Source organism: Rhinoraja longicauda, chromosome 28 (genome assembly GCF_053455715.1).
Source record: "Rhinoraja longicauda isolate Sanriku21f chromosome 28, sRhiLon1.1, whole genome shotgun sequence".
NCBI classification, from domain to species: Eukaryota; Metazoa; Chordata; class Chondrichthyes; order Rajiformes; family Arhynchobatidae; genus Rhinoraja; species Rhinoraja longicauda.
The window spans coordinates 16,658,979-16,685,381 of record NC_135980.1 but is presented as its reverse complement, the minus strand read 5'-3'; the positions used below and the strand labels follow the sequence as shown (position 1 = coordinate 16,685,381).

At 40.7% G+C, this 26,403-nt stretch overlaps 1 protein-coding gene across 1 annotated transcript; it reads left to right on the top strand.

Moving 5' to 3' along the window:
• Window positions 1-12: 12 nt before the first annotated feature.
• slc35e1 (solute carrier family 35 member E1) lies at window positions 13-20,441 on the top strand. The gene is made up of 6 exons (XM_078424255.1): window positions 13-367; window positions 8,194-8,264; window positions 9,244-9,381; window positions 13,527-13,652; window positions 15,102-15,347; window positions 15,872-20,441. The coding sequence occupies exons 1-6, from the start codon at window positions 37-39 to the stop codon at window positions 16,115-16,117; spliced, it is 1,158 nt and encodes a 385-aa protein (XP_078280381.1). The 5' UTR covers window positions 13-36; the 3' UTR covers window positions 16,118-20,441.
• The last annotated feature ends 5,962 nt before the right edge of the window (window positions 20,442-26,403 follow it).

The window sequence follows — 26,403 nt, the reverse complement described above, 5'->3', positions numbered from 1 at the left end:
GCTGACGCGGCGGCGGCGGCGGCGGCGCGGGGCAACATGGCGGAAAGGCAGCGGACGATGCTGCGGGACGGGGTGCGGATATTCACCCTCTGCCTGTGCTGGTACACGGTCAGCTCCGGCGGGAATGTCATCAACAAGATGATTCTGAACAGTTTTCCGTATCCGGTCACCGTGTCGCTGTTCCACATCCTCTCCATCTGTGCCTTCATGCCGCCGCTGATCCGCGCCTGGAACATCCCGCCGGCGGCCGAGCTGCCGCCGAACTACTTCCTCCGCCTGGTGCTGCCGCTCGCATTCGGCAAGTACTTCGCCTCGGTGACGGCCCACATCAGCATCTGGAAAGTGCCCGTGTCGTACGCGCACACAGGTATGGAGCGATTGTGCCTGCGTGTCAGCATCGGTGGGTGTGTCTGTGACGGTCCGCCTATGTTCAGACTGTAACTGCGGTATTCGCCCTGTCGGTGTTCAGACTCAGTTTTCAGACTGTGTCTATCAGGGTTCAGACTGCGTCTGTTGGTATTCGGTCTGATGATGTTCAGACTGCTTGTCGATATTCAGATGGTGTTCTGTCTGTGCCTTTCAGTGCTCAGGTTCAGACTCTCCATGTTCAGACTGTGAACGTTGAGAGTGTACCTGACAGTGTTCAAACTGTCAGGTTCAGTTCAGACTGTGTGATGGAGTCTGCTCATGTATGCCAGTATAGTGTTTATGAACACGTACATTAGAATCCATGTGTGTGCAAGTACCCATATTGGTGCATGTGTCCACAAGAATAGTGAACAGAGTGCGTGCATGTGTGTATAGGCACACACAAACCTGACCGAATTTATGTGCATGTTCGTGGTGAATGTTCTTGTGAGCTGACATCCGAAACTCTTTCTTAGCCATTGATAAGTTGCCACACGTGAGGCTGCTAAGGAAGATGAGAGCCCACGGTATCAAAGCGCAGATACTAGCAGAGATAGCAGGTTGGCTGGATGGCAGAAGACAAGGAGTGGCAATAAAGATAACTTATTTGGTTGGTTGCCAGTGACTAGCAGAGTTCCGCAGGGGCTCCTACTCTCCACGTTGATTTTTACTGATTTGGACGAGGGGATTGAAGGCTTTGTGGCCAAGTTTACGGATGATACGAACATAGGTGGAGAGGTAGGTAGTGTAGAGAATGCAGAAACTCTGCAGAAGGACTTGGACAGGTTGGGAGAGTGGGCAGAGAAGTGACAGACGGAATATCGTTTAGCAAAGTGTGGAGTCATGCATTTTGGTAGTATGAATAAAGGCGTAGACTATTTTCTAAATGGGAAGAGAATCCAGAAATCGGAGGTGCAAAGGGACTTGGGAGTGTTGGTGCAGGATTCCTGAAAGTTAATCTGTAAGTCGGATCGGTAGTAAAGAAAGCAAACTCAATGCAAGCATTTATTTCGAGAGGGCTTGTATACAAAAACAGGGATGTATTGCTGAGGCTCTATAAGCTGCTGGTAAGCCACATTTGGAATATTGTGAGCAATTTTGGGCACCAGATCTGAGGAAGGATGTGCTAACTCTGGAGAGGGTTCAGAGGAGGTTTACAAGAATGATCCCAGAAATAAGTAGGTTAACCTATGATGAGCGTTTGTCGGCACTGGACCTGTACTCACTGGAGTTCAGAAGAATGATACTGAATAGTGAAAGACTTGGATAGAGTGGATGTGGAGTGGATGTTTCCACTAGTGGGAGTGTCTAGGACTAGAGGTCAAAGCCTCAGAATTAAAGAACGTTCTTTTAGGAAGGAGATGAGGAGAAATTCTTTAGTCAGAGTGTGGTGAATCTGTGGAATTCTTTGTCACAGAAGGCTGTGGAGGCCGTCAGTGGATATTTTTAAGGCAGAGATAGAGAGATTCTTGATCAGTACAAGTGTCAGAAGTTATAGGGAGAGTGCAGGAGAATGGTGTTAGGAGGAAGAGATAGATCAGCCATGATTGAATAGTGGAGTGGAAGATGGGCCAAATGGCCTAATTCTACTCCTATCAATCATGACCTAATGAACTCTGCAGTCACATTAGTCAAGGTATCAAGGTATGTGTATGTGTGATTCTGTGTCACTTGTTTGTTCATGCTAGTCTATATTGCCTGCCAATGTCAGCAAGTATTGTTATATGATATTTTCCAGAATCAGTCTCGTGATATGTCATTAATTTCTGGGCCTGCATATTATGTAGGTGTGTTCTTCCAGTGCTCCAGGTGACTTCTGTCTCCTTTCTCCATGCATAATGTGTCATCCTTGTATTTGTAACTGTGTAGTGTATTGGAAGCAGTGATGCTGTGACAGTGAAAAGCACTGTTCTGCCATCTGTTTATCTTTGCTGTCCTAAGACCTGGCAGGCTGTTTGAGAGTGAAAGTGAGCTGCTTGCCTCAGCTATCTGAGGTCAGGCTGGAGGTTACCCAAAGGGATTGTGATTCAGAGTCTTCAATTCTTCTCTCCCACCCATCTCTAGCTCATTGCACGGCCTTGGTTTTGTCTGATTATGGTGAACAAAGAATCATTGAACCAAATGGGACTGCTTTCACCTTATTTCACAACTTTTGTGATTACCCCATCTTATTTGAACTCCTTGCTGTTTTATTTCACTTTCCTCTATGAGTGATTACTCTTGCTAGGACAAGTTGCTGTTACTATATTTTCATGAGCCTAGAAGGTGGGACAAGTCCAGTTAATTCTGAGGGTAATGCAGCCACGATCATCTGGATAGGAGTCAAGAAAGGTGTTTTTCATGTCAGTTGTACCATCCAGTTACTGGCCCAAAAATCACCAACATGAGCCAGGCCCTTCTGGCCTCTGGTGAAGTACTATTCTTGCATTGTTTTTGGTAAATAAATCCTAGAGAGAAATTCCTTTCTGTGTGACATTGTTTACAAGGGTTACCTTTTAAAGAAACTATCTTCTTGCTCATGTACATTTAAACTATCCAAAAGTAAGAATAGGTAACAATCTTACTGATTTTCTTGGCCAAGAGCAGAAAGAACACTGGATTAGGATTTATTTGATAGCGGTATAAAAGAATCAGTACAACCTCAATCACAGTCACAAAAATAGTATTTTATCATTGCTGCTTGCAAGTCATATCATATCATATATATATACAGCCGGAAACAGGCCTTTTCGGCCCTCCAAGTCCGTGCCGCCCAGCGATCCCCGTACATTAACACTATCCTATACCCACTAGGGACAATTTTTACATTTACCCAGCCAATTAACCTACATACCTGTACGTCTTTGGAGTGTGGGAGGAAACTGAAGATCTCGGAGAAAACCCACGCAGGTCACGGGGAGAACGTACAAACTCCTTACAGTGCAGCACCCGTAGTCAGGATCGAACCTGAGTCTCCGGCGCTGCATTCGCTGTAAAGCAGCAACTCTACTGCTGCGCTACCGTGCCGCCCTAAGTCCTTCTTATGTGTAATTTGGCTGCCGTGTTTGCTTGCAAAATCATCATGACTGTAATTCAAAGGTATTTATTTGGCTCTGAAATGCATCAGGGAATGTCGTTTGATCAGTTCTATATAAATATTTTTTTAATATGATAATTCATTTTCTAAGTATACCTGACCTGTAACACTAGTTAACTCCTCACATTTTCCCTGCAGGCTATCTCAATTTATCTGTGTCTAGATCTTGTATCTTTTCATTAACCCGTTAAAGTTGAATGCATTGGTGGTGTGCCATGGGCTTCTTTCCCAGAATCATGAGTGCCTCAGTATGTGCTGGTTCATGAAGCAGAATTTTATAAAATTAGGAAGATCTGTATCAAAAAAAAAAAAATGTTGACCCTGTTTTGATCAATGTGGTTTGTAACATGAGTCCTTGGTGATCTAAGACTGATCAGGCTTCCTTCAGTAAGTGTCTAAAAGTAACATGACAAATTAGTGTTTCTATTTTCATCCAATTTTTTTTTTTAATTGACATTCTTGTGTTCAGTAGGAAAGATTTAACTTTTGTGCAGTCTTTTTCATGCTCGTAGGACACTCCAGTGCAATTCATGGTTAACAAAACCATGCTGGCTCAAACACGTTACTGAACACCACTTTTGAAAGTGAGATAATCTCTCATGAATGCTTTTGGAACCTTGAGATGCAATTATACTGTTGCAATCTTGAACATCCTCCTTCATCCCTCCTTTGTAAACTTAAGATCATCTGAAACTCTTCTGTTCATTTCTAACAAGAAATGTCCTGTTCACTCTTCTAGCTAAAAAGGATTAGAGTGGAGTGTTGCAATTGCAGGGCCTTATGACCTCTTGCCCCTCGACCAAGCTTCAAGCCAATCTGTATTTGATGCAATATAACGGCATCTTTCCTATAGTATGGTTATCCAAAACTGAACACAATAATCTAAGATAGACACAAGAAAGGCTACCTGAAGTTAGTCAATGTTCATACCGCAGGGGTGTAAGCTTCCCAAGTGAAATATGAGATGCTGTTCCTCCAATTTACGCTGGGCCTCACTCTGACAATGGAGTAGGCCCACGACAGATAGGTCAGTGTGGGAATGGGAGGGGGAGTTAAAGTGTTGAGCAACCGGGAGATCAGGTCGGTTTAGGCGGACTGAATGGAGAAGTTCAGCGAAACGATCACCCAGCCTGCGCTTGTTCTCACCAATATATAGGAGTCCACACCTGGAATAGCGGATACAGTAGATGAGGTTGGAGGAGGTGCAAGTGAACCTCTGCCTCACCTGAAAAGACTGTCGGGGTCCTTAGACAGAGTCAAGGAGGGAGGTATAGGGACAGGTCTTGCATCTCCTGCGGTTATAATCTAAAAGTCTTGATGAAGTCCTTCATGCCTTTCCTAGTGACAGGCAAGGTGCTGGAGGACTGGTGAATAGCCGATGTCGTTTCTTTGTTTAAGAAAAGAAGTAGAGATAATCCAAGAAATTATAGTCCTGTAAACCGTGTCAATTATTGGGAAGCTACTGGAGCGAATTCTTCGGGATAGGATTTATTCTCATTGGGATTGGAATGTGCTAATCAGGGACAGTCAGTGTGGCTTTGTCCATGGCAGGTCATATCTTATGCACTTGTTTGAGTTTTTTGAGCAGGTGATGAAGGTGATCAATGAGGATAGGGCAGTGGATGTTGTTCACATGGATTTTTGGAAAAGCATTTGATATAGTCCCTCTTGGTAGGCTGATCCAGAAGATCTAAGATGTATGGGATCCACAGTGCCTTGGACATTTGGATTCAGAACTGGCTTGCTCATTGATGACAGAGGTAGAAGGGTGTTATTGTGGCCGGAGGTCGGTGCCCAGTGGAGCTCCACAGGGATCTGTGCTGGGACCACTGTTATTTGTGTACTCCAAATGTGGACTCACAATGACATATTCAGACCCTTTGAAGAAGAGTCTCGACCCAAAACGTCACCCATTCCTTTTCTTCAGAGATGCTGCCTGTCACGCTGAGTTACTCCAGCATTTTGTGACTGTCTTTGGTTTAATCCAGCATCTGCAGTTCCTTCCTACACAGTGACATATTTAGGTTTATCATGATATCCCATCTTTTGCACTCAATACTTCCCAATGAAGGGAAGCATTATAAACACCATCTTTACCACCCTGTCCACCTGACTCACCATTTTGAGGGGACTATGCATCTTTACTAGATAACTCTATTTGCTCATCCTCAAACTTAATTTCCGGTTCATCCTTTTCCACAGCCACCTTGAAACCTACAGAAACCTACAGAGTTATGGTTACTGTCACCAAAATGCTCTCCTGCTGATACTCCAACCACTTGCCCACATAAACTACTGAAGCTTAGGTTCCTTCTCCAGCAGGACTATGTACTCTTTGGCTGCAGAAGCTCTCCTGGCTGCACTTTAAAAATTCCACCCTCTCTAATCTTAAACACTCAGACAATCCCAGTTAATACTGGGGAATTTGAAATCCATCGCTGCTTTTAAACTATGGTGATTTGCCTCCGTATCTGCTCTTCTACTGCGGATTATTAGAAGACCTATTGTATACCTTCAGCAATATGATCGCTCCTTTTTATTTTGTAAGCTCCACATGTGGTTTCATTTGAAGAGTCATCTTGGATATATTTCATCATTGCACCAGTGGACTCCTTAATTAAGTTGCATTGTCACTTCCTCTATTGCAGTATCCCTCTCTGCCGCCACCTCCGATATCACAGTTGAAAATATATCCTAGAATGTTGAGTTGCCAGTCCTTTTCTGTCTTTCAACTATGTGATAACAACATGATCATATTCCCATATACTAATCAATACTCAGTTCATGCTCCGTATTGGTCAAATTCCTTACATTAAAATGCATATGATATAGCCTTGCGTTCCTTATCACACATATTCTGCCTACTGGACAAACTTAGGTCTCCTTATATATTTAATTCTACCTGCTCTTCAGATCTGATTAATTCAGAGAAAGTAAATTATTTTTAAGTTGTCAAATTCGATAATGAGTCCAGAAAGCTGTAGCAGAATCAGATGAACGATGAAGTTTTATTCCTCAAGCTTATAATAATGCCAACAGATTCTGTGGCATGGATAATTAAAACGGCAGAGAGGAGGGTGTTATAAGATGCCGTGAAGACTGATTATAGGAGCTTCCTGAAGACATTCACCCAATCAGCACTTGGTTCTTCCAAAGTAGAGGAAAGCACGTGAACACCCATTGCACTACACCAGATTGGAAGATGAACAAGTGATTACTGGAAGGCTGGAATCTGTGGAGAGAAGATGTCCCAAGGAAATGAGGGCGATAGTGGCCTGATGTTTGATGGTGGGGTCATGATCCAGATGGGGTTATGAGGAAGTGTGTGAGGAAGGTATTTGGCGTCTGCGCAGTAAAGTTCACCTGACCACACTGGCATCGTTGTTGTTGGTATGTTTGATGATATTGGTTGATTTTTATGAACATTTTGAATTACTACGAGTTAGAAAGTGAGCTTGGGTGGTCAGCGGATTGATGGAGCAGGAAGTGGGATGATATGAAGGTGAATTTTGGGGGGGGGGGGAGGCAGGAGAAAAATATACAAGTTCATTGCCACCATGGGAGAAGCAATGTCGAACAATACTCCTCACTCAATAACAAGGAACAATCGAGTTCACAATGCAACAACTATGGCCCACACAAAGATATCATTTTTGACGCCCAGTGACGTACCTGGATTAAACCCTTCACGTAGTATATGTACATCCCTGAACTGAGTATGAATGGACAAGGAGCATGTGGCTTTCTTTTAGACATTTTGGGTACGTATTAAGTTATGCAACTTGTATTAAGCTCTGCACGGTGTGTTTGGGGAAGGAATGGAATCACTAAGGTGTCTGATGGGCTGTTCCACCAAGTGTGTGTAGCAGACTGGTAAACCAAGCCCAGTTGAGAGAGTCAATGCACTGTAACAGCACAAGGCTCCAAAGAACAAGCCAAAACAGCATCTTCTATTTTGCATTTCTTAAAGCAACCCAAGCTAAATTCAATAAGTATTGTGTTGCAGTCTGGAAATCATTAGAAATAACTTGCATATATAATGTTATTAGTTTACATTTGAAGTATTTTTTACTGCTGTAATGTAGGAAATGCAGTTCATTTGTATATAGCAAGATCCCACAAACAAGACGACTCAAATGCGAGTTGATGGGCATGTATGAGAGAGAATAAGTTGCAGGAGTATGTAGAAATGAAGAAGGGGAAATGGGACAAATGGGATTGCTCCCCTGGGAGCCAGCATGGGCATCATAGACCAAATGGCGGCCTCCTGTTTTGCAAACAGTAGAAGAATTAAGTAAGTGACCTATTTTAAGTGCTGGCTGAGGGATAAATGTTGTGCCACGACACTGAGAACTCTTCTTTGAATTTCTTTTGAACTTACCTGAGAGAGAAGACATCTTCAGTTTAACCTATCATTCAAAATGCAGCATCCCTTAGTACTTGGATTTGTGTTCAAGCCTTGGATTCAATTGAACTCTCGGAAGTGAGAGTACAACTACTGATTCATGGCTAGTTGCCATGAACTTTTTATCTCTATTAGCAAAGCTATTTAATATACAGAAATTTAGAAGCATTTGTTGTTAGCTCAGTTGCCACTGACTCTTTGTTCTAATCACAAGTGACATCTGATCTCCATGCTTATGAATAAATTGAAATGTTGGATAGCACTGAATTGTTTCTAACTCTGCTTCCTTTGTTTCTTTGTTTAGTTAAGGCCACCATGCCTATTTGGGTGGTGTTACTGTCTCGTATCATCATGAAGGAGAAGCAAACTATGAAGGTATGTGACCTTCATGTGTTTTGTAAAAAAAAACACACAGGAGTTTATTATTTTAACTTCCATATAGTTTACTTATCATTTGGCGATAATGAACATCTAAAAACGGGGACAAAATGTTGAAAGTTGTGGTTCAAATTGTGAGACATATTCTGTATCACAAATAACCCAAATTTGTGTGAGGCTGTTGTGATGTTTCTTTACTTAACAAAGAAGGCTGTGGTATTTCTAGAGATAATCCTTTGCCCAAAAGCTTGGCCTTTTCTACACTTTCCAAATCTGCACCTGTTATTGAGAAGAGCTCGCCATTTCAGGCGATTCCTAAGGTGTGACTGATTCAGGCAGACATCATTATTAAAGAAAGAGAGCAGCCCTGTGCCAGAATTTCCTTTGGTATCCAAGGCCAACTCAGTGACAGGAACCTATCCTTTTCCAAAGCTGTGGAGATGTCTTCAGCTTGGAAGAAATATATATTTAGTTCCCAAAAGATCAGTTTAGTTGATATATGCATCTTTTGGGATAGATGATCAGTTTCACAAAAAATCACAACTAGTCACTCACGAAGTGGCATCAGTTCTACATACGGCATCCATTCTTCATTGGTTTAAGACTTTAAAGATGAGACCAATATAAATTCTTTGATTATGTACCATGATGTAGTCTTTAATGAACCCAGTCAAGTCAAATACACTTAAGAACTTCAATTATGTACAGTTTAAGTGCAATCATTGTTATGATGATGGAAACATGGCAGACAGTTTACGCGCATAAAAAGCAATTTGATAAATGACTGAGTTGTAAGTAGAGAACTGAATTAATGTTTGCTTAGATGCCAAGTATCCTTCATACAGTTCCAGTGAATTAAATGAAGAAAAGCTGATGCATATCTTGAAGGAGACTATTTCTTAGGTCAACGAGGTCTCCCCATCTATACAATTCAGGTGTTATGTGTTGTACTAACTATAATTTCCATTTCTGGCAGATCTACATGTCACTGGTCCCTATCATATCTGGAGTTTTCTTGGCAACAGTGACTGAACTCTCCTTTGACATTTGGGGACTAGTTAGTGCACTTGCTGCCACCCTCTGCTTCTCTCTTCAGAACATCTTCTCCAAGAAGGTAAAGAAATGGTTTGAAATTTGAGATTTGGCATCTGTCCAGATAAGTTGAAGGTACGATGGCCCAAATTATTTTTGGGGCTGGTTTCCTGGTTTTTACACATTCTTCCTTTTATGATCTACTAGACCAAGTGGGCCCGTTGGGCCCCTCCTCGTAGGGTTTGAGTGGACGTGGGGGCCGAGTGCGTGGAGGTGAGGGTGGGGGGAAAGGGGGAGGTGGGGAAAGGGGAGTGAGAGTCGGTGAGGAGAGAGTGGGGCGAAGGGGAGAGTGGGACTGGGGAGGGGGGGACAGCGGGGGTGTAGGGGTGGTTGGGGGAAAAGGGAGCGGGGGTGGGGGGAAGGGGAACAGTGGGGGTCAGGGAAGTGGGGATATGGCCACACGTTAAGGGACTGAGCTACACACAGACATTGGCTCTCTGTGGGGAAGTCGATGTTAAACCTTGTTGAATACAATGACATTTTTTGACAGGAAATGTCTGCTCTTGTTTCCCTTATCATTCCCTTTACAGCAGAGCTGAGATTAATAAAGTGCAGATGAAAGTGACAGCATCCTACTGACTGCACTGCTGTAATTGTGCACTGTGTAATTCTGGGCTCTGCTGACTACTGTGGCCTATGAAAGACCTATGTTGGTTCTGAGTGAAATACTGAAATAGAAAAATGTTGGCCTCAACAATAATCAGTGAATGAGCTAGTGTGGAAGCAAGGAAAAATGTGTAACAAACTTTCCTGATTACAAGTTTCTAAGTTAGAAATACTTATTCTTCAAATCAGTAAGATCATTGCATGATTGATTTTGTCCAATTTAGTGGAAAAATATGGAGCTTATCCAAATTGTAAGAGACTAGAGTTCTGAGATGCAGAGGTATTTGTTGTCCTCGTGCATGGTTTGTAAAAGGCTTACATGGAGGTGCAGCAGATAATTAGGAATGCAAACAGAATGTTATTATTTATTGTCAGGGAAACCAAATATAGTATTAGGAAGATTATGTTTCATTTATAAAGAGCATAAGTGGGGTATTATGGTTGAGAGCTTCAAGTTCCTTGGTGTTAATATTACCAACAATCTATCGTGGGGTAACCACATTGAAGCCAAGAGACACCAATGCCTCTACTTCCTTAAGTGACAGAGAAAATTTGGCATGTCTCCAATGACTCTTACAAACTTCTACGGATGCACCAGAGGGATGCATCACAACTTGGTTTGGAAACAGCTCTGCCCAAGACCGCAAGAAATTGCAAAGTGTTGTAGATGTTGACCAGTCCATCAAACAGACCAGTCTCCCCATCATTGAGTGCATCTACACCTCATGATGCCTTGGAAAAGCAGCCAACATAATCAAAGGCTTGTCCCACCCCAGTCATTCCTTCTTCTCCCAACTGGCAGAAGATACAGAGGGTTGAAAGCATACACCACCAGAATCAGGAACATCTTCTTCCCCTCTGGTGTCAAGCTTCTAAGTGGTCGTATCGTAAGCTAGGATGCTGTCTGATTCATCTTTAGTTTAGAGAAATGGCATGGAAACACGTCCTTCGGGCCACCGAGTCTGCGCCGATAAAGATTAACCTACTGTAGCTCTATCCTACACACTATGGACAACTTGGGATACTAGCCTACAAACCTGCACGTCCTTTGGAATGTGGGGGGAGAACGTACCCACTCCATCCAGACAATACCCGTAATCGGGATTGAACCTAGGTCTCTGGTGCTAGAAGGCAGCAACTCTACTGCTGTGCCACTTGTACCCCATTGTGGACATTCGACTTTGTCTGAGGAACTGGTGCGCTACAATACTGTGAGCTGTATTCTGCACTGTGTAGCTTTCCTCTTTGCTCTACCTATTGTACTTGAGTTTCACTTGATTGTAGTTTCTGATCCAATTGAAAAATTATGCAAAACAAAGCTTTTCACTGTACCTTGGTGTACGTGACAATAATAAAAATAAACCTTATTTAAGGAAGGATGTTAAAGTACTGGAAGCAGTTCAGAGGATAGGTAAAGAAGGATCCTAAGGGATTGTAGAAGTATATTAAGAGCAAAACAGTGACTCAGGAGAGTGTAGAATCATGGAAGATGGGCAAGAACTTACATGAATCCTTGTATATCTGAGAGAAGATCATGAAAGCTAGTGCATTCAGTGATGTCCTGAAACATACTGATATTATCAAAGAGAAGATCATAGAGTCATAAACCTATACATGAACTGCACACAAACGCCAAGTATTATCTAACCAACATCTTGTACAGTTGTAGCATGATGTCCCAACTCCTGGACTTGTTACAGGACATGCACAGTGAATGGTAGAGCCCTGGAGAGTATTGTAGAGGGATTTGAGATTGCACGTGCATTGCTCCCTGAAAGTGGTGGTTCAGGTGAACAGTGTGGTGAAGGTCTTTAGCTAGAATATCTTCATTGGGATGGGCAATGAGTACAAATGATGGATAACATCATGCCGCTGTACAAATCATTGGTAAGACGCACATTTGAAGTGCTGTGGGTGCTCTGACCCCCAGCTATAGGAAGAATGTCATTAAGTTAAGGTGCAAAAAAGATTCACCAGGATTGTAGATGAGAAAGATTTACTGGAGAGAGGACTATATAGGAGATGAGAGTGTGAGATGTCTGAAAAGTAGTATTTGGTAGATGTAAGCATTATAACAACACAGCAGCAAAGCTTTATCCCTCTACTAAAATTTAATGTTGCAAGGTGAATTTTACTCTTGAGTTTGAGCAGCTGAGTACTTCATAAAAACCATATCCTTTGCAGGGTTATATCTTCTGCCTGTTAATTTCCCCCCCAACTCTGTATAGGTTTTTCCCACATTGAGAATATGATAAACCAGGCAAGTTCCCTTTAGTGATAACTTGTGAGCATTGTTATGGCGAGTTTTATTTAGTTAAAATGTCCCAACGCTCTACACTTAAAGGTCATCAAAGAAAATTTGTAACTGAATCACATGAAATTAGTCAATGAGATTACAAGGATAACGTTCACAGAGATGAAGAGGAGTTACTCGATGAGGGGGATTAAAAACAAAGATGAGGACCTACACAAAACAACCACAAACCAGAACTGAAAGGATATGCATAGAGAGTTTTGGATGTTCAAATTTATGGTTTTACAAAGGGATTTCATATTTATTGCTGTGGAAATTTGGAAGATGTGCTACAGTAGTCATTGATTGAAAATTGTCACTGTGGCCATTCCAGGGGAGGCATTCCTTTTGGATGACACTGCAGTGTGCCACATATATACCTCCCATTGCACTCCCCCTTGAAAATATTACAATATTGGGCTGGTTACCTGAACTTGCTCCTGATGGATTAACATTTGGAGCAGAGTCTCTTGGATATATCCAAGTGATTAAATGTTGTACATGCGTGCGTGTGTAGAGGAAGTGGTTACATTGTTGCAACACAATGAGGAATATATATACTCTTCATTGTGTTGCAACAATACAACTTATGGCTATATAACAATCTTTTAAGGTAGAAAGTTGGCCCAGGATATTTTGCATGTGCATTATTAACAAAATTGCTATTTTCCTACAAAGAAGGCACTTGGGGAAATAATGAAAGAAATACCTTGTATATTAATTAGTTTGACGGGCAATTTTAGCATAGAACCTTGACAGATAAAGGTGTCAATGGTGTCACGCTAAACAAGAGGCCATGTAGACAACCATTGTTATCTATGCTTACAAGGTTAGACAATCTCACTGAGAAACTAAGGGATGGTGTTGAGGGCCAGGTAAAAAGAGCTAGAGTACAGTGAGGTATCTGGGAGAACTTAGAAGTAAAGGTGAGAATTTTCAAGTTGATGCAATGTTTAAATGGGAGCACATATCAGTCGGCAGGCATTGGGTGCTACAGGGTTAAGCAGAGCTTTCAATTACCATGTTGATGGAGAATGGAATGAGGAAAATTGCCGAGAAAAAAAATTGGAATAGTCAAGTTTAGAGGCAATAAAGGTGTGCAAATTAATAAAAAACAATAGAGTCAAGGCAAAATAAACTAAGTGATGGAGAAACCACTTGTGTATGCTTTGATATTATGGTTAATTCTGTTTTGCAAACAATCTTTATTCTAATAAATGTGCATTTGAAGATGCTACTTATGTCTTTGATCTTTGCTTCACCTACAGGTGCTGAGGGATACACGGATGCATCACCTCCGACTACTCTATATCCTTGGATGCTATGCTGTCATCTTTATGGTTCCAACTTGGATCCTTGTTGATCTCTCTTCATTTTTTATTAACAGCTCAATAGTGAGTGATACCTTTATGCAAAGCCATTGTTGCTAAGTTTCTGTGCATTTTACCAATATTATTTTCCCATATCATTGGCCAAGCAACTGCAAAGTTGGATATACCATAGTCTTTGTCTTTGTTGCAGCCTTTCATGTTCCTGTAATGTAGAGGTAACACAGATTTATTGTTTCATTATATCAACACATACAATACATACAAGATGACAAAATTAAATCTACTACATTATGTACCCCAGAAATAAGAGAACATGTTTAGGGCTGGTCTCAAGATATGTTTTTTTCTTACATGGGGGATTGAAAATAAGTTAAAGGAAGACCGAGACATGACTGAGAAACAAAATCAGATTGTTTGCATGTTAATACAACATTGATTGAAGCATGGGATCTCTTTGTATCTTTTCCCTTTTTTCTACCATTGTGCAGATGATAAAAAGTAAGGAGAAATGTATTTAATTGAGCAAAGATGATGTCAGGACTGTTCTGTATTAACACTCTGCTGTCTTAAGAACTGATAAACCTATTTCAGTACTAAAACTGCAGAGTGTATCAACATCACAGAACTGACTGGGGATCCTCTTACTCTATCCTCATTGTCTATTTTTACTAGTGATAGATGTGCATCTGTGGAAGGTCACCCACAGAATATTTTCCTTGCCCCATAAACATTATTCCCTTATCAAGTATCTATTCACTGTAAATGGATTGATTGTAATCATGTATTGTCTGTCTGATGAGTGGTTAGCATGCAATAAAAGCTTTTCACTGTACCCCAGTACACATGATAATAAACAAAACTGATCTGAACTGAACCCGAGTGTTAGACAGCAGCCCGGCCACTGGCTTGTGGATAAGATTTGGCAGAAAAGATTTGGCAGATTTTTCATGGGCGCAACCCACATACTCAGCTCTGCTGCTCATCCCACAAATGCATGTTCCTTACAAATGTGGCACCATTTAAAAGGGAAATAAACAGGCTTTCCAACGGTATAAGATTTATTGCCAAGAAGCATTGTTACAACAAAGAAATAATCAACCAAACACAAATTTCCTTACTTTTTGTGCTATGTTTATATATATATAGTCATGTGCATCCGTTTTGTTCTTCCTAACATTTAATATCCTTGATGCAATCCATTTAGGCCAGTGAAACAAAACTAAAATTCTGGAAGCAACATTTGTGGAGAGAAAAACTGTTAACATTTCAGACCAGAGACCTTTCCTTTGAACTGGGGTGAAAGTGGAGGGATGTCATTTTTCGAAGCAGACTGAGTGGGGAGGAGTAAGGTGTAAGACATAAGGTTATAGTGATTGGTAAAGATAGTTCAGCTGCAAAGGAACTTGAATATTGACTGCTTGCAAGCCATTTGAAACGAGAAAATTGTGTGATTTACAGTGTAATATGCACAGACATTTACCCTGTCACCAAGCTGCTGCTTTCCCCTTCCAGACAGATACCTCACACTGGCACTGGACCCTCATATTGCTGATCATCAGTGGTTTCTGTAACTTTGCTCAGAACATGGTTGCCTTCAGTATCCTGAACCTCATCAGCCCGCTGAGCTACTCTGTGGCCAATGCTACCAAGAGGATCATGGTGATTACTGTGTCCCTCCTCTTGCTGCAAAACCCAGTCACGAGTACCAACATCATGGGGATGATGACTGCTATTGTCGGAGTGTTTGCCTATAATAAGGTCAGTCGGTCTCTTCATTATACTTTTACCTGCAGCTGCTTATTGACACTAATCTGAAATTTCAAGGGATCAGCTGACCTCTTCTACTTTGGTACATGTATATCCTTCAGCTGGAAGACTCGATGCTTTAGTACTGTCATCTACTCAATTTTAGGAGGATAGAGGGTGATAAGTCAACATCACATCTGGTCCTATCTTTAACCGTCTTATATATACTCGGAGCAAGAAATACATGAAGAGATCTAAGCAAGGAATCCCAGTGAGTGGATCATAGCGCTCAGAAATTTACAGTATGTGCATTAACACACGCAAAGAGCAAGAGTTCTCTTTTAGATCTTGATGTGATCTGTCTTTTTGTAAATCTGTGGCTGCAACGTTGAAGCTTCTGCTTTAATTCTCTAAGTCACCTCACGTTATTAAAGAAAAAGTAATACCATCCCTCAGCTTGAGAATTCAATTGCTCATAACTATTTAACATTTTAAATCTTTAAACAGTACCCATTTGTTTCCTCTTTTTCTAACAGGCTAAATATGATGCTAATCAAGAGGCCAAGAGGAAGTTGCTCCCAGTGACTTCAGGGGATCTTGTTTCCCTTAATCGACATCAAGAACTGTCTGCTGAGCAGAAGGTGCTGCTGAATGGGACTGCACTGTATCCCCAGCACACTGAGTACCAGTACGGACGGACTGGCCTGCTGGCAGAACAGTCTCAGTATAATCGGCAGACCAGCATTGGAACTACCTTTGTGTCCAATCGATTTGATGTCTAGACTTTTGAACAGAAACATCCGTTAACTTATTCTGCGCACTAACGGAAACTGTCAGCTGATAGATTTTATCAAGAGACCTCACCCGAGGCACTATCATTTTAATTTTCTGGTAATGGAGGGAACTCTGTAATTTGGACTTGATGACGATCTGTTTTACATTCTGTGTTGTGTCACTGTTTATCTAGCATTCACTTTGCCTAGCTATTGTGGTGATAGAGTGTGGGATGGTAGACAAATATCAAGTGATTATTTCAAAGTGAGCAGGGTTCTGCTTTTGTCAAGTCCCTGCCACAAAGCCCCTTTCTTAGAGGTTGGTTAAGTACATGAAAGATTTCTAATCCTGCCCTTCCAACCCGATACATCCCTTTGTTGTCTCTGAGTTGTGTTTCAGTTACAATGCACTTGAACAAATCATCACAAATGTTAGTGCAGCATCTTATTCAATGATACAGTTTCTCACTTTTGGGGTGACTACTTATTTGTCAATTATATTCTCTTTATATGGGTATAAAGAAAGTATGATTGACAAATCGGTGGTAATATTCTGTATATATACATATATTTAACTATCAGTGATTGGTGAATTGGAAAGTATTGATCAATTAGTTGCAGTAAATGCCATGCTGTATGTAAATATGTGCGTGTTGGGAGAAGCGAGGTTTTGTCATCCTGATGTTGAGATTTACCTCTGGTCTGCATGGCACCTCTTTATCCAGGCTGGCGTCTTTAACCATAGACTTCCTGGTAACCTAATTTGATAGTCTTTACAGTATGGATAATTTTGATCCTGATCGTATCAGATCTAGATCTTAATAATCCACTTTAGCATCCCAAATGTCTGCTAGCAACTTAAATAAACAAACACACATGGTGATCAAACTGCAGATCACATACTGAGCCATATTCCTACAATCAAATCACACAGGTTAGCTAATCTCAGACCCAGGAAATCATGGGCTTTAGCCCACTCCAGTAAATTGAGAAGATAATCTGTGCTGCATTTGACTACAATACAAAGCTCAAGAACATGGAAGTCATTTTTTTGCAAGACCTTGTAATTTTGATTGCTGGATGTAAAGAGAACAGGGAGTTGTCCGTTATGTCAGCCAAAGTTACCAGAAACAGACTTTTGTATCAACTATCTGAAGGTTGTGGGACCTTGCGATGTGCAAGTTGTTTATCGTGATTCATGCATTTTAACAGTAATAAGTTTCATTAGCGATTGTGTGAAAAGTTTTTTGGGGGGTTTTGAAATGGTACAAGGCACTGGATGAATGTGGGTCTTTTCTATATTCAGGCAGTCACTAATATTGTAATATTTAAAACTAGACTAGTGTTTTGAAAGTGTTTACTTGTGTGTGTCAAATAGTGAGATGTCAGTCTACAATTGCAACTGGAAGCCAGTGTCCATAAAAGGACAAGTATGCAAGCTCCAGGATGGGGACAAATCTCTTTAAAATGCTGAAAACTGAGGGGAAATTGAAGTTACTAGAAAACATAGCAACTGGAAGAAGAAAGATGAGCACTATTTTCAGTTTCTATCTTCTTGTGAATGGTGTACATTCAGAGAGGAACCTGCTGTTTCTCGACAGATGCAGACCTACTCACTGTTTCCCGCAGTCCCTTGTTTTAAGCCTGTTCTGTGCCATTCGTCTCCTCTCAAGAATGTAGATTTTACACACTACTGTCCATATGCAACCAAGGAACGGTTCTAATATTGGTAGTCACATATTCCAAATATTCTTTCATTCTGTTTTGCTCTTTTGTATAACAGAATTATTGCTTAGCTACAGTTATAAAGGAAATTGGATGCAAATCCTTTGATAACCAAATATGTCTCAGCTGTCTAAGTTGTTGACCTTGAGTTGACTTGTGTCACTCAGTTGTGACTGGAAAAGAGGCATACATACTTTAACAAGTGATCAATGGTCATACCAGTGTTACTAAATAAAAGGGAAGTGTTTTCTATACGTGCTCATCATACAATCCTCTTGTGCGTGTTTCTTCTTCAATAGTGTGTATCTGCTTTATATTTGAGAGGCTTCTGTTTTCATTCTGCCTTGCTTCATGTCATTATCTTTCTCTTCCATACTGTTACAACCTTTCACTGTCAGTCACTATATTTTTCCTGAAGAAGAGTCCCAACCTGAAATGCCATCTGTCCACTTCCCTTCACAGATGCTGCCTGACCTGCTGAGTTCCTCCAGCATTTTGTGTTTTGCATTAAATTTTTCTCTCTGTTTGTTACTGTTTGTCTTACTTTGTCTCTATCATGTGTTGAATGACATTATAATTGCAGCTGATAATTGATTTGATCACAGATATTTTCCAATTCCCCCAGTTACATCTCTCCCCATCCCAAACAGTTTACCGCCAATACTGAGCATTGGTAATTGCAGTGAATGTGCAGTGCACGTGTGTAGTTCATAAAGGGCAGAAGCTTGCAAGATTGATGTGCAACACAATTTTCAACATTATAAATTGACTTTTTATTATTGTAAGTCATTGCTAGGAAACAAATATCTGTGTTGCACTCCATTTTCTTGTGCCCTATGGTTTTTCATTGTGGTTTTAGCATTAACAGAGATGATGAGTAGCACTACACATCATCACAATAATTACTCCAAATATCTTTAACAAGTTGCTGAATAAATCTACACCATGGGGAGCTTTTGAAATTAAAATGTTCTGTTTCAGTCCTGTTTCACAATCCATTTGCTTTAATTCTTCTAGGTTGTAACTTAAAATCTAATTTTGCATTACATCTAAAATGAAATCTCCGTTTTTTGATTTCAGTGAAACCTTTTCATTGATAATTAATTCCTATTTTTGATCTCCACTCCTACCCCTAGCTACTCCTTGCCTGGTTCGTAAGGTTGTGCTCTTTGTTTGAATTGTGCAGTCTATTCCTTGAAGGGGAAGAAGTTATCAGCGGATACTTCTCAGATTGACTAAATCCTAACTTCACAAGTACCCAACCGACTGTAAGGTATTTTGGATCATCCTCTAATGAAAAACATGAGATAAATGAAAGTTTTTTTAATAAATAGGTATATGTATAGGATTAACACAGAATTGCAGTTGCAGAATGCTTTTAGTTCAGAGCTGCCTTCCATTGTTTACCATGTATTTAATTTTGCTCTGAAGTGATGTTCACATTATGCTCATCTGCTTACAGTTTACTATGGTGCAGCCTGCATTGAATGCTAGAGAAACTCTGGTTTTGGTTGATCACTGCGCAAACACCTCATAAGTGGTTATCTCACGCAGGTGACATTGATCTCGCGCACTCATTGATCCAGTGACGTAATCTCTATTCCCAATTTTAAAACAAACATATCTGAGTATTGACACACAAAAGCTTGGCTCAGTTGCAAGCTGACCTCAACCATATCTTTAAAATAGTTTAAGAATCTGCTCAGCACCCAGTGGTGAATGTTCTGAATGCAGCTAGTGTGTGACCATCCATAGTTCATATCCTGACAGTGGTTTAGTTTGGGCCAGATTTCCGCATTTTCTGCCTTCCTAAAGCACAAGAAACAGTTGTATTGGGCTTTGAAATTGCATTTTTTTAAATGTGTTGTGCAATATTTCTTCTGTAAATAATGTAGACATTTGGAATTAAATCTACCTCTCAGGGTTTAATTGTGGATTGTGCACTGTTTATATGCAGATGCATTTGAATGATGTTCCTAACAGTTGTGTCACTGGGGTATGGATAGGACTAATCCATCTCAAAGGTTGGACAGATTACGTCTCTTGGAGTGGAGCATCATGTGTAAAATGGGAATTCTGTAATAATAAATATAGGAAATCAGGGTTTTTTATTTGAACTTGAAAGTATTTGTTTTGTGCAGTTTCATGTAATCAGTCAAATGCAAAAGCACCACGTTACCAGATATCAGGTTGACATTTTCTGAAGCTGAATAATGGAAGTTTGATAACATTTGACTGATACAAGTACATATGGGATGGGGAATTAAAAGGTGTGGGGAGTTTTGAAATTTGAGGAGTTTAATGGGTACAGGGAAGGGCACAATAGATTACAGGGTGTCTGCCACTGAGCAAGAAAAGGGTAACCCAAAGAGGTTTACGAGTAAAGAGATCGAGGATATATAAAAAGTTTATTCCTGGAAGGTTATGAACAGATGTGGTGCCATTTCCTCATTTTCTTCCTCCTATCTGCAGATTAACCTTTTTATTAAATAATGTTGACAGAACAATTGAACCCTCATACAAGTCACTTGTCCTACATTTAAGAAGAAAAACTGTCCTTTTTTTTTAAAGGAGGGAGTGCTGCTGTGCAATTCATTGCTGCTCAAAATTTTACATTTCTCCATTAATATAAACAGCAATAAATATGATTATTTGCTTCCTTTGTCACAATGAAAATTATGCTTCTTATTCTAATGAGTATTATGGGATTAAGTAAATTTCTTCTTGACCTGGTTTTGACTCGAACCATTCGTTGAATTTTTTATATTTTAAAATATGGTTTTGGGGGAAATGAGTGACTTGTCTGTTTGTTTTTCTGGCAGTGGTGTGGTTTTTCCATTAAAATGTTTATTCAGAACAAAAGCACATGCTTCCAATAGAAGGCCAGTACTGCAGTAACCAAGCCTGAGAGTACCAGAATTTTCTGACGCCGACTTACTTCACTGGTGGAATTTGTCAATTTTTCTCAGATTACATTGTACCCATCTTCATTCCAACATTTTGGTCCTTGAATATTTGCCTTTAAGGGCAAGCACGGTAAATACAATTATCCATGTAAATGTTGAATGTCTCATTCTGAAAGGGAGTTAGTCGGGGATTCAGTGAGATACAGTGCCCTCCATAAGGTTTGGGACAAAGGCCCATCATTTATTTATTTGCCTTCCTACTCCACAATTTGAGATTTATAATAAAAAAAGTCACATGTGGTTAAAGTGCACATTGTCAGATTTTAATAAAGGCCAATTTTATACATTTTGTTTTCACCATGTAGAAATTACAGTTGTGTTTATACATAGTCCCCCATTTCAGGGGACCATAATGTTTGGGACCATGGCTTCACAGGTGTTTGTAATTGCTCAGGTGTGTTTAATTGCCTCCCTAATGCAGGTATAAGAGAGCTCTCAGCACCCAGTCTTTTCTTCAGTCTTTCTATCACCTTTGGAAACTTTTATTGCTATTTATCAACATGAGGACCAAAGTTGTGCCAATGAAAGTCAAAGAAGCCATTATCAGACTGAGAAACTGTTAGAGACATCAGCCAAACCTTAGGCTTACCAAAATCAACTGTTGGAACATCATTAAGAAGAAAGAGAGCACTGGTGAGCTTACTATTCGCAAAGGGACTGGCAGGCCAAGGAAGCCCTCACAGCTGATGACAGAAGAATTCTCTTTATAATAAAGAAAAATCCCCAAACACTTGTCTGACAGATCAGAAGCACTCTTCAGGAGTCAGGTGGGGATTTGTCAATCCCCAAGATGGCAAGATGCAAACTGGTTAGCCGCAAAAATGGGATGGCCTGGTTAAAGTTTGCCAAGAAGTACTTAAAAGAGCAACGACAGTTCTGGAAAAAGGTCGTGGCCAGATGAGATAAAGATTAACATATCAGAGTGATGGCAAGAGCAAAGAATGGAGGAGAGAAGGAACTGCCCAAGATCCAAAGCATACCACCTCATCTGTGAAACACTGGTGGGGCTGTTATGGACTGGGCACGTATGGCTGCTGAAGGTGCTGGCTCACTTAATTGATGATACAACTGCTGATGGTAGTAGCATAATGAATTCTGAAGTGTATAGACACATCCTATCTGCTCAAGTTCAAACAAACACTGCTAAAACAACAAAGGATGTTTTTCAAAGTTAAAAAATGGTCAATTCTTGAGTGGCCAAGTCAATCACCCGATCTGAACCCAATTGAGCATGCCTTTTATATGCTGAAGAGAAAACCGAAGGGAACTAGCCCCCAAAACAAGTGTAAGCTAAAGGTGGCTGCAGTACAGGCCTGGCAGAGCATCACCAGAGAAGACACCCAGCAACTGGTGATTTCCATGAGTCGCAGACTTCAAGCAGTCATTGCATGCAAAGGATATGCAACAAAATACTAAACATGACTACTTTCATTTACATTACATTGCTATGTCCCAAACATTATGGTGCCCTGAAATGGGGGAACTATGTATGAACTCTGCTGTAATTTCTACATGGTGAAACCAAAATGTATAAAATGGCCTTTATTAAAATCTGACAACGTGCACTTTCACCACACATGATGTTTTTCTATTACAAATCTCAAATTGTGGAATACAGAGGCAAATAAATAAACGATGGGTCTTTGTCCCAAACATTATGGAAGGCACTGTATTTGTACAATTTAAATCTTCACTGCAAACTGACCACCTTCCCCTCATCATTGCATGCAGTCAGCCAGTACATCCAATCTGAAACAACTATTTTGGTCGGATATTCCTGTTAATTTTATGTTTGCTTTTTGATCTTACTGTGATAGACATAGGTTGTGTTTGAATTTGTGTGCATAATATAGAAATTTCAGGTTCTATGTATCACAGGTTTGCCTCCACTGGTATTGTTTCTCAAGCTCAGTGGCTGGAAGCCCTTGAAGGTGAAGGTGTATGTGTGTGCCAATGCTCACTGGTGTATCATGTCTACCTACAGACTTTGTAACTTAATAAAAAAGTGTTAATGGAAGAAAATGTGATAATAAAGTGAAAAGAGAAGCCGGTGCTGCCATGAGTCTTTTATTTGTACAGACAGCTTGAGTCCAATACAGCAGGCTGTAGATGGTGAAGAGGGTACACTGGAACAGCATTGGTTGGGTGCTATTGCTTGTGGGCAAGCTGGAATGCTAGAGGAACTCAGCAGGTCACGCAGCATCTGTGGAGGGAAGTAGACAGACAACAATTTGGTTCAGGGGCTTCTTTGGTGTTCGCTGGTTGGCATGGACTTGGTGGGCCGAAGGGCCTGTTTCCATGCTGTATCTCTAATATCTAAAAGTAAAATCATGGGAGGCAGAAGGACACAAAATGTTAGAGTAGCTCAGCAGGTCAGGCAGCATCTCTGGAGAACATGGATAGGAGAAGTTTTGGGTCAGAGTAGTGCAGTGAATTAACACTGGCATAAACCAGCTGAAACAAAAAAATCTAATTTGTGCTGTCATTTCTGTTGTAGCCTACACTGGGATTTCTGGATTTTAATTAATTGATACCCAAATTTGAAAGGGAATTATTGATCGTTTGACTATCATCTGACTTTTCCTTAGCCTCCTGCTGGCCAAAACATGGAACAATATTGAAAGAAGCAGAATTTAAATCTTGTAACATTTCAGGATTATCTGGAAATTATCCAACTTTAACTACCAATCAGGTCTTTAACCTTGTGTTTCATTTTCACAAACCTGCTACACCCTTACTGCCCTCCTTTCCTCACAGAATCTTAGCTTTGAAATTTATTCTTGCACCTAAACTCTGGGCACCCTTGTGACCTTGTTCCCTTTATATTTCCATTGTAGAAATTGGTAGGAATTGGACATGCAGTCTCCAATTTATGCAGTATTGGTGCTGGAGTGTTTACTTGGCTGTGGTATCAATGTAGTTGGACCACGACAAATTGATATTTTCAAGATGGCGGTTGTGGACAGAGAGCAGGTGAGCAGCATAATGGTCACCTAGTCTATGAGTGATCTTGCTGAATGGAAAAGACTAAGCCATATGGCTTTCTCTTGTTCCTGTGGTCCTCGGTCCAGAACAGGTAATAGTCGCATCACACTAGTGATGGATGATGACCAATTCCATCAAGATGGGCATTCAATGGCACAATCATTTGAATTTCCCACCATCAAAATGCTATGCAAACATAAATAAAAATCTATACTGCAATTGCAAATCAGGTCTAAAACTGGATATTTAATGATGAATGTCTAGCCAAAGACTTGCCAACATCTATGAGTCAGAATTGTATATTGTAGACTTTAGGAGAGCTCTCCCCCACTCACCATCAACAACACAACAGTCAAGTGTGGAGTACATCTGTGGAGTAATTTAAGTTCCTTGGAACCATCATCTCCAGGGACCTTAAATGGGAGACCACCATTTAACTCCACCATTGACTCCACAGTCAAAAAGGCCCAACAGAGGATGTACTTCCTGCGGCAGCTGAGAAAACACAATCTGCCACAGGCAATGATGGTCCAATTTTATACTGCCATCGTAGAGTCTGTCCTCACCTTCTTGATCATGGTCTGGTTTGGCTCAGCCACCAAACATGACAGCCGGAGGCTGCAGCGCATTGTTCGATCAGCCGAGAAGGTTGTTGGCTGCAATCTTTCCCCCCCCCCATCGACGAACTGTACACTGCAAGGGCCAGGAAGCGAGCGGGTAAGATCATCTCTGACCCCTCTCACCCTTGGCCACAAACTCCTTGAAGCACTTCCCTCTGGAAGGCGACTCCGGACGGTCAAAGCTGCTACAGCCAGACATAAACACTGAGCTCTACTGAGCAATAGCTCTACTTAACAGTCAAAGGTCTATAGCCTCCTTTTGCTCTGGTATTTTATTTCATTCTTCACATGTTTAAATTGTTTTATTTTTAATTGTCTACTGTATATCGTGTTGTTACTTGCGACCAAAGCCCCAAGGCAAATTCCTTGTATGTATAAAAATTATTCAATTAAATTCAATGAGTATGTACCACAATGCTCTAGGATCTTGACACCACATAGAAAAGGTAATCTGTTTGTTTGACTGCCAATCCACTATCCAACTACTCCTTCACTAGTACAACATGATTGCAGTGTGCATCAACCACAAAATCTAGTGAAAATATGCCAAAAGCACACCCCAAACCATGATTGTAACAGTTTAAAAAAACAGTCACATAGCAACACGCCCGACTTCAGTCCACACAATATCCTGACTTGAAAATGTATCAGTGTTCCTGGAATTAATTAGCCAACAGGGCTTTAGGAGCATCTTTCTTCACCACATGGACAGCAACATTCAAGAAGTGGGACTCCTTAATCTCTCAAGGATAGGTCGGGATGAGCAATAAATTCAGCTTTTTGCCTACAACAGAATGAAGAAATAAAAATGGTTGCAAAGTTTAGGATTTCTTTTTAAATGCCATTGAATGACTATTCAGCTTCTCAACAGTAAAGACTCAAGCATTTCCTCCAAAGTTTACCACTCAGACACCAATTTGATTATACAATTAATTCATTTAATTCGTTTTCCTGAAGACCCATGGCAACCAGACTTTGCTTCAAAGGTGTTCGACTTTCAGCCATTCTGCAAGGTCTTTCCCAAAAGACCACTACTGTTCCAAAGAATCCTTACTTTTCCATCATGAACAAATATACTAACCATTGACTCTTAGTATCAATTACTATAGCTAAGATGGCCATCTTCAACATTCTGCCATTACCATTATACAGAAACTGAAATAGGATCTGTCACATAAAGATCAAATAGCAGTTGAGAGGTTGAATACCCTGTCGTGAGTAACTTGTGTCCTGACATCCCAAAATTTTTCTAATGTCTCATCTACAAGGCACAGGCCAGGAGGTCGATGATTTATCGGTGGCTGCGGTGTGCCATCCACAAAATGCACAACAGGTATTTGCTAAGGCTATTCTGAAGATATTCATTGTCTGGCACGTTTGTATTGTGAATGTGACATCACTTATTAGTCCATGTCTGTTGTGTCCTTAACATGTGTAGGAAAGAACTGCAGATGCTAGTTTAAATCGAAGGTAGACACAAATGCTTCAGTAACTCAGTGAGACAAAGCAGCATCTCTGGAGAGAAGGAATGGGTGACATTTCAGGTCAAATTAAAGAAGTGGCTCGACCCGAAACGTCACCCATTCCTTCTCTCAATAGACAATAGGTGCAGGAGTAGGCCATTTAGCCCTTTGAGCCAGCACCACCATTCATTGTGATCATCCACAATCTCTCCAGAGATGCTGCTTGTCCCGTTGAGTTACTCCAGCATTTGATGTCCCAAACATGTTTGGTTAACCTTGACTCTTCAGACGGTAATGAGAAAAGGTAACGAGAGTCCTTGGATGTGAAGGCCAACAGATATTTTCACTTGCATAGGAGATAGGAAATATGGGAAGCAGCCAAACAACACAGCTGCTGTTTAATCCAATTAGAATTTCTAGAGAAACTTATTTACAGACTATTATAAAAATGACGCATAAAGTGTGGCAGAGACCGCTAAATGCATCTTTGGAATACAGACAGATGCGGTATTGAGTCAGGCCCTTTGGCCCAGAGT

Coding starts and splice junctions, on each gene's coding strand:
- slc35e1 (XM_078424255.1), top strand. CDS start 37: ATGGCGGAAAGGCAGCGGACGATGCTGCGGGACGGGGTGCGGATATTC. Junction 368..8,193: donor CGTGTCGTACGCGCACACAG/GTATGGAGCGAT, acceptor TTCTTTGTTTAG/TTAAGGCCACCATGCCTATT. Junction 8,265..9,243: donor AGGAGAAGCAAACTATGAAG/GTATGTGACCTT, acceptor CATTTCTGGCAG/ATCTACATGTCACTGGTCCC.